At 50.6% G+C, this 13,564-nt stretch overlaps 1 protein-coding gene across 2 annotated transcripts in view; it reads left to right on the forward strand.

Moving 5' to 3' along the window:
* The window catches only part of xylt2 (xylosyltransferase II), a 551,366-nt gene that overhangs the window by 511,255 nt on the left and 26,547 nt on the right, over window positions 1-13,564 (forward strand). For both annotated transcript variants that reach the window (XM_085963201.1, XM_085963202.1), the window contains exon 9: window positions 3,901-4,096. In XM_085963201.1, the coding sequence (XP_085819327.1) occupies window positions 3,901-4,096 (196 nt within the window). The remainder of the gene's footprint in view (window positions 1-3,900; window positions 4,097-13,564) is intronic.

Here is a 13,564-nt window from a genome sequence, read left to right on the forward strand (position 1 = left end):
GATGGGAGAGTTAGGGTACTCGAGGGATGGGCTGTGGTTGGAGAGATAGGGTACTAGAGGGATGGACTGTGATGGGAGAGTTATGGTATTAGAGGGATGGGCTGTGATGGGAGAGTTAGGGTACTCGAGGGATGGACTGTGGTTGGAGAGTTAGGGTACTAGAGTGATGGACTGTGGTTGGAGAGTTAGTGTACTAGAGGGATGGACTGTGATGGGAGAGTTAGGGTACTCGAGGGATGGACTGTGGTTGGAGAGTTAGGGTACTCGAGGGATGGACTGGTTGGAGAGTTAGGGTACTAGAGGGATGGACTGTGGTTGGAGAGTTAGGGTACTAGAGGGATGGGCTGTGATGGGAGAGTTAGGGTACTAGAGTGGTGGGCTGGGATGGGAGAGTTAGGGTACTAGAGGGATGGGCTGGGATGGGAGAGTTAGGGTACTGGAGTGATGGGCTGGGATGGGAGAGTTAGGGTACTAGAGTGATGGGCTGGGATGGGAGAGTTAGGGTACTAGAGGGATGGGCTGTGATGGGAGAGTTAGGGTACTAGAGGGATGGGCTGGGATGGGAGAGTTAGGGTACTCGAGGGATGGACTGTGGTTGGAGAGTTAGGGTACTAGAGGGATTGGCTGTGATGGGAGAGTTAGGGTACTAGAGGGATGGACTGTGATGGGAGAGTTAGGGTACTCGAGGGATGGACTGATGGGAGAGTTAGGGTACTCGAGGGATGGACTGTGGTTGGAGAGTTAGTGTACTAGAGTGATGGGCTGTGATGGGAGAGTTAGGGTACTAGAGGGATGGACTGTGGTTGGAGAGTTAGGGTACTAGAGTGATGGGCTGTGATGGGAGAGTTAGGGTACTCGAGGGATGGACTGTGGTTGGAGAGTTGGGGTACTAGAGGGATGGACTGTGGTTGGGGAGTTAGTGTACTAGAGGGATGGACTGTGATGGGAGAGTTAGGGTACTCAAGGGATGGACTGTGGTTGGAGAGTTAGGGTACTCGAGGGATGGACTGTGGTTGGAGAGTTAGGGTACTAGAGGGATGGACTGTGGTTGGAGAGTTAGGGTACTAGAGGGATGGGCTGTGATGGGAGAGTTAGGGTACTAGAGGGATGGGCTGGGATGGGAGAGTTAGGGTACTAGAGTGATGGGCTGGGATGGGAGAGTTAGGGTACTAGAGTGATGGGCTGGGATGGGAGAGTTAGGGTACTAGAGGGATGGGCTGTGATGGGAGAGTTAGGGTACTGGAGGGATGGGCTGGGATGGGAGAGTTAGGGTACTCGAGGGATGGACTGTGGTTGGTGAGTTAGGGTACTAGAGGGATTGGCTGTGATGGGAGAGTTAGGGTACTCGAGGGATGGGCTGTGATGGGAGAGTTAGGGTACTAGAGTGATGGGCTGGGATGGGAGAGTTAGGGTACTAGAGGGATGGGCTGTGATGGGAGAGTTAGGGTACTAGAGGGATGGGCTGTGATGGGAGAGTTCGGGTACTCGAGGGATGGGCTGGGATGGGAGAGTTAGGGTACTCGAGGGATGGACTGTGGTTGGAGAGATCGGGCACTAGAGGGATGGGCTGTGATGGGAGAGTTAGGGTACTCGAGGGATGGCCTGTGGTTGGAGAGTTAGGGTACTAGAGTGATGGGCTGTGATGGGAGAGTTAGGGTACTAGAGTGATGGGCTGTGATGGGAGAGTTAGGGTACTAGAGGGATGGGCTGGGATGGCAGAGTTAGGGTACTAGAGGGATGGGCTGTGATGGGAGAGTTAGGGTACTAGAGTGATGGACTGTGATGGGAGAGTTAGGGTACTAGAGGGATGTGCTGTGATGGGAGAGTTAGGGTACTTGAGGGATGGGCTGTGATGGGAGTGTTAGGGTACTAGAGGGATGGTCTGTGATGGGAGAGTTAGGGTACTAGAGGGATGGGCTGTGATGGGAGAGTTAGGGTACTAGAAGGATGGGCTGTGATGGGAGAGTTAGGGTACTAGAGGGATGGGCTGTGATGGGAGAGTTAGGGTACTCGAGGGATGGGCAGTGATGGGAGAGTTAGGGTACTAGAGGGATGGACTGTGATGGGAGAGTTAGGGTACTAGAGGGATGGGCTGTGATGGGAGAGCTAGGGTACTCGAGGGATGGGCTGTGGTTGGAGAGATAGGGTACTAGAGGGATGGACTGTGATGGGAGAGTTAGGGTATTAGAGGGATGGGCTGTGATGGGAGAGTTAGGGCACTGGAGGGATTGGCTGTGATGGGAGAGTTAGGGTACTAGAGGGATGGGCTGTGATGGGAGAGTTAGGGTACTAGAGGGATGGACTGTGATGGGAGAGTTAGGGTACTAGAGGGATGGACTGTGGTTGGAGAGTTAGGGTACTAGAGGGATGGACTGTGGTTGGAGAGTTAGGGTACTAGAGTGATGGGCTGTGATGGGAGAGTTAGGGTACTCGAGGGATGGACTGTGATGGGAGAGTTAGGGTACTAGAGTGATGGGCTGTGATGGGAGAGTTAGGGTACTAGAGAGATGGGCTGTGATAGGAGAGTTAGGGTACTCGAGGGATGGACTGTGATGGGAGAGTTAGGGTACTCGAGGGATGGGCTGTGATGGGAGAGTTAGGGTACTCGAGGGATGGGCAGTGATGGGAGAGTTAGGGTACTAGAGGGATGGACTGTGATGGGAGAGTTAGGGTACTAGAGGGATGGGCTGTGATGGGAGAGCTAGGGTACTCGAGGGATGGGCTGTGGTTGGAGAGATAGGGTACTAGAGGGATGGACTGTGATGGGAGAGTTAGGGTATTAGAGGGATGGGCTGTGATGGGAGAGTTAGGGCACTGGAGGGATTGGCTGTGATGGGAGAGTTAGGGTACTAGAGGGATGGGCTGTGATGGGAGAGTTAGGGTACTAGAGGGATGGACTGTGATGGGAGAGTTAGGGTACTAGAGGGATGGACTGTGGTTGGAGAGTTAGGGTACTAGAGGGATGGACTGTGGTTGGAGAGTTAGGGTACTAGAGTGATGGGCTGTGATGGGAGAGTTAGGGTACTCGAGGGATGGACTGTGATGGGAGAGTTAGGGTACTAGCGGGATGGGCTGTGATGGGAGAGTTAGGGTACTAGAGAGATGGGCTGTGATAGGAGAGTTAGGGTACTCGAGGGATGGACTGTGATGGGAGAGTTAGGGTACCAGAGGGATGGGCTGTGATGGGAGAGTTAGGGTACTAGAGGGATGGGCTGTGATGGGAGAGTTAGGGTACTCGAGGGATGGGCTGTGATGGGAGAGTTAGGGTACTCGAGGGATGGGCTGTGATGGGAGAGTTAGGGTACTCGAGGGATGGACTGTGGTTGGAGAGATAGGGTACTAGAGGAATGGGCTGTGATAGAAGAATTTGATTACTAGAGGAATGGGTTTGAGTAGGCAAAGTGGCTTTTCCCCATCCTTGACTTTTGACGAGTGATTTGTTACTCTAGTGTTATGGAAACTAATGTTGTTAATAGCACAGCATTAATTGTGCTCCCTGTGACCAATGGTCTGTATGTATTCTGATTCTTGACAGTTCAATCAAGGGGTTTGGTTGGAACTGCTGTCGTACACAGATGGACCATTGCACTCAGAGACAAACATTACAGAGCACTGAGAACCTAAAAGCTAACACTTCTCACATGGATACAATGTGCCAATCAGCAGTGCTAATGGACTTCCATGAGACATTGTAGGCTATGATTGTGCTGCACTAACCGTGTGAACTGGTCGTAGAGACTTGCCATTAATAATGATGAAGATTTAGTGCATAGTTTACTGAGATATGTTGAAGGAAGGGTATGCAGCTAGCAGGGAACGATAATTATTTACTTCATGGTTTATTTTAACTTGTATGATCGTGGAAAAGGCTTAAAAATATTTCCCTTTTACTGTGTTCAGGTACGAGCCTGTGGGACACCCCCTCTCTGTCCACCTGTACTTCTACGATGACCAATTCCAAGGTTACTTAGTGATGCAACAAGTTAAGAATGTGACGACAGGCCAGAAGGAGACCCTGGAGTGCTGGGTGGTGCCTCGCTCCATGCTGCGCCTGGAAGCTGTTGGACCAGAACTCGACCGACTCCAGAACCTGGAGGTAACCAGCCCTGCACTGCCACAGGGGCATGAACCAGACGTGGCATCACCAACTGTACACTTAGTTTGTGTGAATTTGTGCTTATCAAGGTCAGGGTAGTCGCTGCTTGGGAATGGATTACTTGCTATTCCCGGCACCCAGTGTCAGTGTTAAGGATCAACTGTTAGTAACCTCCTTCCTCCTCTGGTTCCCAACAACACACTTGGAGTAAGCACGAGACACTTGATGGGGGAGTATACGACACAGACTTTATTCATACACAGCACAGGTGACCGATCTATACTGTACACAAGAGATTGGTTTTCGGTTTCTCTAGCTATCGAGCTTTCCAAATAACTATTGAAAACCATGCTCCTTTATACACCTTAGTTTGCCTACAGATAAGACCTCATGACTATTTACATAAACAGTTGTAGTTCATTACTTCAAAGATACTTCTCTCAAACAAGACTCCCTAAACTATCTGTTCTTGAATCTATTGAGAAGTTTAATTAACAGTCACTTAGTTTCTTGCACAAGCATTTCTTGTCGATAATACTCAGATTAAAAGCACAATATAAGCCACGCTCTCTTCTCATGGCACCCTGCTGCTATCCTGTTTATATTGGAAAGCCTGTTCCTCCAAGATACAGGAAACTTTCTGGTATCCGGCACTGACGGGACCGAGCTGGTGCCGTACCATCAAAACTGCCGTAGAAACCAGCGCTAATGTTAAAACATACGGAGCTTTTCAGCTCCGTGTGAATCAACAAACCCTGTTCCTTAGCAACAGCTCCAGAACAGTCGGCCGCAGCTTAAAAGCGTCTCTGTAGCTAAGCAACAGCTTCGGCTAGACCTTGCAGAGCCTGACTGGAAAAAAAAAGCAACGAGAAGTAAAAAAACTTATAGGAAACGGCTCCTGAATTTGGCCGGTAGATAGAGCTTTCCGGACATTTAACCTCCGGTTAAACGAAGGTTTCCTGTGCAAGGAAGGTCAAATATTAACCTTTAACTCTTCAAGCTGTCCAATAGTCAGCATCAAACATTCCCAGGGCAGGTACAGCACGGGTTAGATACAGAGTAAAGCTCCCTCTACACTGTCCCATCAAACACTCCCAGGGCAGGTACAGCACAGGTTAGATACAGAGTAAAGCTCCCTCTACACTGTCCCATCAAACACTCCCAGGGCAGGTACAGCACGGGTTAGATACAGAGTAAAGCTCCCTCTACACTGTCCCATCAAACACTCCCAGGGCAGGTACAGCACGGGTTAGATACAGAGTAAAGCTCCCTCTACACTGTCCCATCAAACACTCCCAGGGCAGGTACAGCACAGGTTAGATACAGAGTAAAGCTCCCTCTACACTGTCCCATCAAACACTCCCAGGGCAGGTACAGCACGGGTTAGATACAGAGTAAAGCTCCCTCTACACTGTCCCATCAAACACTCCCAGGGCAGGTACAGCACAGGTTAGATACAGAGTAAAGCTCCCTCTACACTGTCCATCAAACACTCCCAGGGCAGGTACAGCACGGGTTAGATACAGAGTAAAGCTCCCTCTACACTGTCCCATCAAACACTCCCGGGGCAGGTACAGCACGAGTTAGATACAGAGTAAAGCTCCCTCTACACTGTCCCATCAAACACTCCCAGGGCAGGTACAGCACGGGTTAGATACAGAGTAAAGCTCCCTCTACACTGTCCTACCAAACACTCCCAGGGCAGGTACAGCACGGGTTAGATTCAGAGTAAAGCTCCCTCTACACTGTCCCATCAAACACTCCCAGGGCAGGTACAGCACGGGTTAGATACAGAGTAAAGCTCCCTCTACACTGTCCCATCAAACACTCCCAGGGCAGGTACAGCACAGGTTAGATACAGAGTAAAGCTCCCTCTACACTGCCCCATCAAACACTCCCAGGGCAGGTACAGCACGGAGTTAGATACAGAGTAAAGCTCCCTCTACACTGTCCCATCAAACTCCCAGGGCAGGTACAGCACGGAGTTAGATACAGAGTAAAGCTCCCTCTATACTGTCCCATCAAACACTCCCAGGGCAGGTACAGCACGGGTTAGATACAGAGTAAAGCTCCCTCTACACTGTCCCATCAAACACTCCCAGGCCTGGTACAGCATGGGTTAGATACAGAGTAAAGCTCCCTCTACATGTCTCATCAAACACTCCCAGGGCAAGTACAGGATGGGTTAGATACAGAGTAAAGCTCCCTCTACACTGTCCTACCAAACACTCCCAGGGCAGGTACAGCACGGGTTAGATTCAGAGTAAAGCTCCCTCTACACTGTCCCATCAAACACTCCCTGGGCAGGTACAGCACGGGTTAGATACAGAGTAAAGCTCTCTCTACACTGTCCCATCAAACACTCCCAGGGCAGGTACAGCACGGGTTAGATACAGAGCAAAGCTCCCTTTACATTGTCTCATCAAATACTCCCAGGGCCGGTACAGCACGGGTTAGATACAGAGTAAAGTTCCCCCTACACTGTCCCATCAAACACTCCCAGGGCAGGTACAGCACGGGTTAGATACTGAGTAAAGTTCCCTCGACACTGTCCTACCAAACACTGCCAGGGCAGGTACAGCACGGGTTAGATACAGAGTAAAGCTCCCTCTACACTGTCGCATCAAACACTCCCAGGGCAGGTACAGCACGGGTTAGATACAGAGTAAAGCTCCCTCTACACTGTCCCATCAAAAACTCCCAGGGCAGGTAACGCACGGATAAGACACACTGTAAAATACCCTCTACACTGTCCCATCAAACACTCCCAGGGCAGGGACAGCATGGGTTAGATACGGGGTAAAGCTCCCTCTACACTGTCCAATCAAAAACTCCCAGGGCAGGTAACGCACGGGTTAGATACAGAGTAAAGCTCCCTCTACACTGTCCCATGAAACACTCCCAGGGCAGGTACAGCACGGGTTAGGTACAGAGTAAATCTCCCTCTACGCTGTCCTATCAAACAATCCCAGGCCAGGTATAGCACAGGTTAGATACAGAGTAAAGCTCCCTCTACACTGACCCATCTACCACTCCCAGGGCAGGTACAAGACGGGTTAGATACAGAGTAAAGCTCCCTCTCCGCTGTCCCAGCAAACACTCCCAGGTCAGGTACGGCACGGGTTAGATACAGAGTAAAGTTCCCTCCACACTGTCCAATTTACACTCCCAGGGCAGGTACAGCACGGGTTAGATACAGAGTAAAGCTCCCTCTCCACTATCCCATCAAACACTCCCAGGACAGATACAGTGCGGGTTAGATACAGTGTAAAGCTCCCTCTACACTGTGTCATCAAACGCTCCCAGGGCAGATACATCACGGGTTAGATTCAGAGTAAAGCTCCCTCTACACTGTCCCATCAAACACGCCCAGAGCAGGTACAGCACGGGCTAGATACAGAGTAAAGTTCCCCCTACACTGTCCCATCAAACACTCCCAAAGCAGGTGTAGCATGGATTAGATGCAGAGTAAAGCATCCTCTACACTGTCCCATTATACACTCCCAGGGCAGGTACAGCACGGATTTGATACAGAGTAAAGCTCCCTCTACACTGTCCCATCAAACACTCCCAGGGCTGGTACAGCACGGGTTAGATACAGAGTTAAGCTCCCTCTAAGCTGTCCCATCAAACACTCCCAGGCCAGGTAAAGCACTGGTTAGATGCAGAGTAAAGCTCCCTCTACACTGTCCCATCAGACACACCCAGGGCAGGTACAGTTTGGGTTAGATACAGAGTAAAGCTCCCTCTACACTGTCCAATCAAACACTCCCAGGTCAGGTACAGCACAGGTTAGATACAGTGTAAAGCTCCCACTACACTGCCCCATCAAACACTCCCAGGGCAAGTACAGGATGGGTTAGATCCAGAGTAAAGCTCCCTCTACACTGCCCCATCAAACACTCCCAGGGCAGGTACAGCACGGGTTAGATTCAGAGTAAAGCTCCCTCTACACTGTCCCATCAAACACTCCCAGGGCAGGTAAAGCACGGATTAGATACAGAGTAAAGCTCCCTCTTTTCACTGTCCCATCAAACACTACCAGGGCAGGTACAGCACGGGTTAGATACAGAGTAAAGCTACCTCTCCACTATCCCATCAAACACTCCCAGGGCAGATACAGTGCGGGCTAGATACAGTGTAAAGCTCCCTCTACACTGTCCCATCAATCACTCCCAGGGCAGATACAGCACGGGTTAGATTCAGAGTAAATCTCCCTCTACACAGTCCCATCAAACACTCCCAGGGCAGGGACAGCACGGGTTAGATACAGAGTAAAGCTCAATCTACACTGTCCTATCAAACACTCCCAGGGCAAGTACAGCACGGGTTAGATTGCAGAGTAAAGCTCCCTCTACACTGTCCCATCAAACACTCCCAGGGAAGGTAAAGCACGGGTTAGATACAGAGTAAAGTTCCCCCTACACTCTCCCATCAAACACTCCCAGGGCAGGTACAGCACGGGTCAGATACAGAGTAAAACACCCTCTACACTGTCCCATCAAACATTCCCAGCTCAGTTACAGCATGGGTTAGATTCAGAGTAAAGCTCCCTCTACACTGTCCCATCAAACACTCCCAGGGCAGGTACAGCACGGGTTAGATACAGAGTAAATCTCCCTCTACACTGTCCAATCAAACACTCCCAGGGCAGGTGCAGCACGGGTTAGATACAGAGTAAAGTTCCCTCTACACTGTCCCATCAAACACTCCCAGGGCAGGTACAGCACGGGTTAGATTCAGAGTAACGCTCCCTCTACACTGTCGCATCAAACACTCCCAGGGCAGGTACAGCACGGGTTAGATTCAGAGTAACGCTCCCTCTACACTGTCCCATCAAACACTCCCAGGGCAGGTACAGCATGAGTTAAATACAGAGTAAAACACCCTCTACACTGTCCCATCAAACACTCCCAGGGCAGGTACAGCAAGGATTAGATACAGAGTAAAGATCCCTCTACATGTCTCATCAAACACTCCCAGGGCAGGTACAGCACGGGTTAGATACAGAGTAAAGTTTCCCCTACACTGTCCTATCAAACACTCCCAGTGCAGGTACAGCACGGGTTAGATACAGAGTAAAGCTCCCTCTACACTGTCCCATCAAACTCTCCCAGGGAAAGTACAGCACGGGTTAGATGCAGAGTAAAGTTCCCCCTACACTGTCCCATCAAACACTCCCAGGGCAGGTACAGCACGGGTTAGATACAGAGTAAAGCTCCCTGTACACTGTCCCATCCAACACTCCCGGAGCAGGTACAGCACGGGTTAGATACAGAATACAGCTCCCTCTACACTGTCCCATCAAAACCTCCAAGGGCAGGGAGAGCAAAGGTTAGATACAGAGTAAAGCTCGCTCTACACTGTCCCATCAAACACTCCCAGGGCATGTACAGCACAGGTTCTTTACAGTGTAAAGCTCCCTCTACACTGTCCCATCAAACACTCCCAGGGCAGATACAGCAAGGGTTAGATTCAGAGTAAATCTTCCTCTGCACTGTCCCATCAAACACTCCCAGGGCAAGTACAGCACAGGTTAGATACAGAGTAAAGCTCCCTCTACACTGACCCATCAAACACTCCCAGGGCAGGTACAGCACGGGTTTAGATTCAGAGTAAAGCTCCCTCTACACTGCCCCATCAAAAACTCCCAGGGCAGGTACAGCGTGGGTTAGATACAGAGTAAAGCTCCCTCTACATGGCTCATCAAACACTCCCACGGCAGGTACAGCACAGGTTAGATACAGAGTAAAACTCCCTCTACGCTGCCCCATCAAACACTCCCAGGTCAGGTACAGCATGGGTTAGATTCAGAGTAAAGCGCCCTCTACACTGTCCCATCAAACACTCCCAGGGCAGGTACAGCACGGGTTAGATACAGAGTAAAGTTCCCCCTACACTGTCCTATCAAACTCTCCCAGGGAAATTACAGCACGGGTTAGATACAGAGTAAAGTTCCCCCTACACTGTCCCATCAAACACTCCCAGGGCAGTTACAGCACGGGTTAGGTCCAGAATAAAACACCCTCTACACTGTCGCAACTAACACTCCGAGGGCAGGGAGAGCACGTGTTAGATACAGAGTAAATCTCCCTCTGCACTGTCCAATCAAACACTCCCAGGGCAGGTGCAGCACGGGTTAGATACAGAGTAAAGTTCCCCCTACACTGTCCCATCAAACACAACCAGGGCAGGTACAGCATGGGTTAGATACAGAGTAAAGTTGCCCCTACACTGTCCTATCAAGCACTCCCAGGGCAGGTACAGCACGGGTTAGATACAGAGTAAAGCTTCCTCTACACTGTCCCATCAAACACTCCCAGGGCATGTACAGCACAGGTATTATACAGAGTAAAGCTCCCTCTATACTGTCCCATCAAATATGCCCAGGGCAGATACTGCACGGGTTAGATTCAGAGTAAAGCTCCCTCTACACTGTCCAATCAAACACTCCCAGGGCAGGTACAGCACGGGTTAGATACAGAGTAAAGTTCCCTCTACACTGTCCCATCAAACACTCCCAGAACAAGGACAGCACGGGTTAGATACAGAGTAAAGCTTCCTCTACACTGTCCCATCAAACACTCCCAGGGCAAGGACAGCCCGTGTTAGATACAGAGTAAAGCTCCCTCTCCACTATCCCATCAAACACTCCCAGGACAGATACAGTGCGGGTTAGATACAGTGTAAAGCTACCTCTACACTGTCCTATCAGACACTCCCAGGGCAGGTACAGCACGGGTTAGATACAGAGTAAAGTTCCCTCTACACTGTCCCATCAAACACTCCCAGAACAAGGACAGCATGGGTTAGATACAGAGTAAAGCTCCCTCTACACTGTCCCATCAAACACTCCCAGGGCAGGAACAGCACGGGTTAGATGCAGAGTAAAGCTCCCTCTACCCTGTCCCGTCAAACACTCCCAAAGCAGGTACAGCACGGGTTAGATACAAAGTAAAGCTCCCTCTGCACTGTCCCATCAAACACTCCCAGGGCAGGTGCAGCACGGGTTAGATACAGAGTAAAGCGCCCTCTACACTGTCCCATCAAACACTCCCAGGGCAGGTACAGCACGGGGTAGATACAGAGTAAAGTTCCCCCTACACTGTCCCATCAAACACAACCAGGGCAGGTACAGCATGGGTTAGATACAGAGTAAAGTTGCCCCTACACTGTCCTATCAAGCACTCCCAGGACAGGTACAGCACGGGTTAGATACAGAGTAAAGCTTCCTCTACACTGTCCCATCAAACACTCCCAGGGCAAGTACACCACAGGCTAGATACAGAGTAAAGCTCCCTCCACACTACCCCATCAAACACTCCCAGGGCAGATACTGCGCGGGTTAGATTCAGCGTAAATCTCCCTCTGCACTGTCCCATCATACACTCCCAGGGCAGATACAGCGCGGGTTAGATTCAGAGTAAAGCTCCCTCTACACTGTCCCATCAAACACTCCCAGGGCAGGTACAGCACAGGTTAGATACAGAGTAAGGCTCCCTCTACGCTGTCCCATCAAACACTCCCAGGGCAGGTAGAGTAGGGGTTAGATACAGAGCAAAGCTCCCTCTACACTGTCCCATCAAACACTCCGAGGGCAGGTAGAGCACGGATTAGGTAGAGAGTAAAGCTCCCTCTGCACTGTCCCATCAAACCCTCCGAGGGCAGGTAGAGCACGTGTTAGATACAGAGTAAAGCTCCCTCTACACTGTCCCATCAAACACTCCCAAAGCAGGTACAGCACAGGTTAGATACAGAGTAAATCTCCCTCTACACTGTCTCATCAAACACTCCCAAAGCAGGTACAGCATGGGTTTGATACAAAGTAATGCTCCCTCTACACTGTCCCATCAAACACTCCTGGGCATGTACAGTACAGGTTAGATACAGAGTAAAGCTCCCTCTACACTGTCCCATCAAATACTTCCAGGGCAGGTACTGCACGGGTTAGATTCAGGGTAAAGCTCCCTCTACACTGTCCCATCAGACACTCCCAGGGCAGGTACAGCAAGGATTAGATACAGAGTAAAGCTCCCTCTACACTGTCCCAGTATACACTCCCAGGGCAGGTACAGCATGCGTTAGATACAGTGTAAAGCTCCGTCTACACTGTCCCATCAAACACTCCCAGGGCAGGTACAGCACGGGTTAGATACAGAGTAAAGCTCCCTCTACACTGTCCCATCAAACACTCCCAGAGAAGGTACAGCACGGGTTAGATACAGAATAAAGTTCCCCCTACAGTGTCCCATCAAACACTCCCAGGGCAGGTACAGCACGGGTTAGATACAGAGCAAAGTTCCCTCTACACTGTCCCAACTAACACTCTCAGGGCAGGTACAGCACAGGTCAGATACAAAGTAAAGCTCCCTCTACACTGTCCCATCAAACACTCCCAGGGCAGGTACAGCACAGGTTATATACAGAGTAAAGCTCCCTCTACACTGTCCCATCAAACACTCCCAGGGCAGGTACAGCACGGGTTAGATACAGAGCAAAGCTCCCTCTACACTGTCCCATCAAACACTCCCAGGGCAGGGACAACACAGGTTAGATACAGGGTAAAGCTACCTCTCCACTATCCCATCAAACACTCCCAGGGCAGATACAGTGCGGGCTAGATACAGTGTAAAGCTCCCTCTACACTGTCCCATCAATCACTCCCAGGGCAGATACAGCACGGGTTAGATTCAGAGTAAATCTCCCTCTACACAGTCCCATCAAACACTCCCAGGGCAGGGACAGCACGGGTTAGATACAGAGTAAAGCTCAATCTACACTGTCCTATCAAACACTCCCAGGGCAAGTACAGCACGGGTTAGATTGCAGAGTAAAGCTCCCTCGACCCTGTCCCATCAAACACTCCCAGGGAAGGTAAAGCACGGGTTAGATACAGAGTAAAGTTCCCCCCACACTCTCCCATCAAACACTCCCAGGGCAGGTACAGCACGGGTCAGATACAGAGTAAAGTTCCCCCTGCACTGTCCCATCAAACACTCCCAGGTCAGGTACAGCACGGGTTAGGTACAGAGTAAAACACCCTCTACACTGTCCCATCAAACATTCCCAGCTCAGGTACAGCATGGGTTAGATTCAGAGTAAAGGTCCCTCTACACTGTCCCATCAAACACTCCCAGGGCAGGTACAGCACGGGTTAGATGCAGAGTAAATCTCCCTCTACACTGTCCAATCAAACACTCCCAGGGCAGGTGCAGCACGGGTTAGATACAGAGTAAAGTTCCCTCTACACTGTCCCATCAATCACAACCAGGGCAGGTACAGCACGGGTTAGATACAGAGTAAAGTTCCCTCTACACTGTCCCATCAAACACTCCCAGGGCAGGTACAGCACGGGTTAGATTCAGAGTAACGCTCCCTCTACACTGTCGCATCAAACACTCCCAGGGCAGGAACAGCACGGGTTAGATTCAGAGTAACGCTCCCTCTACACTGTCCCATCAAACACTC

The sequence above is a fragment of the Somniosus microcephalus genome, chromosome 21 (assembly GCF_052327205.1).
Source record: "Somniosus microcephalus isolate GS21.2 chromosome 21, FLI_Smic_1.0, whole genome shotgun sequence".
In the NCBI taxonomy this organism is placed as follows: domain Eukaryota; kingdom Metazoa; phylum Chordata; class Chondrichthyes; order Squaliformes; family Somniosidae; genus Somniosus; species Somniosus microcephalus.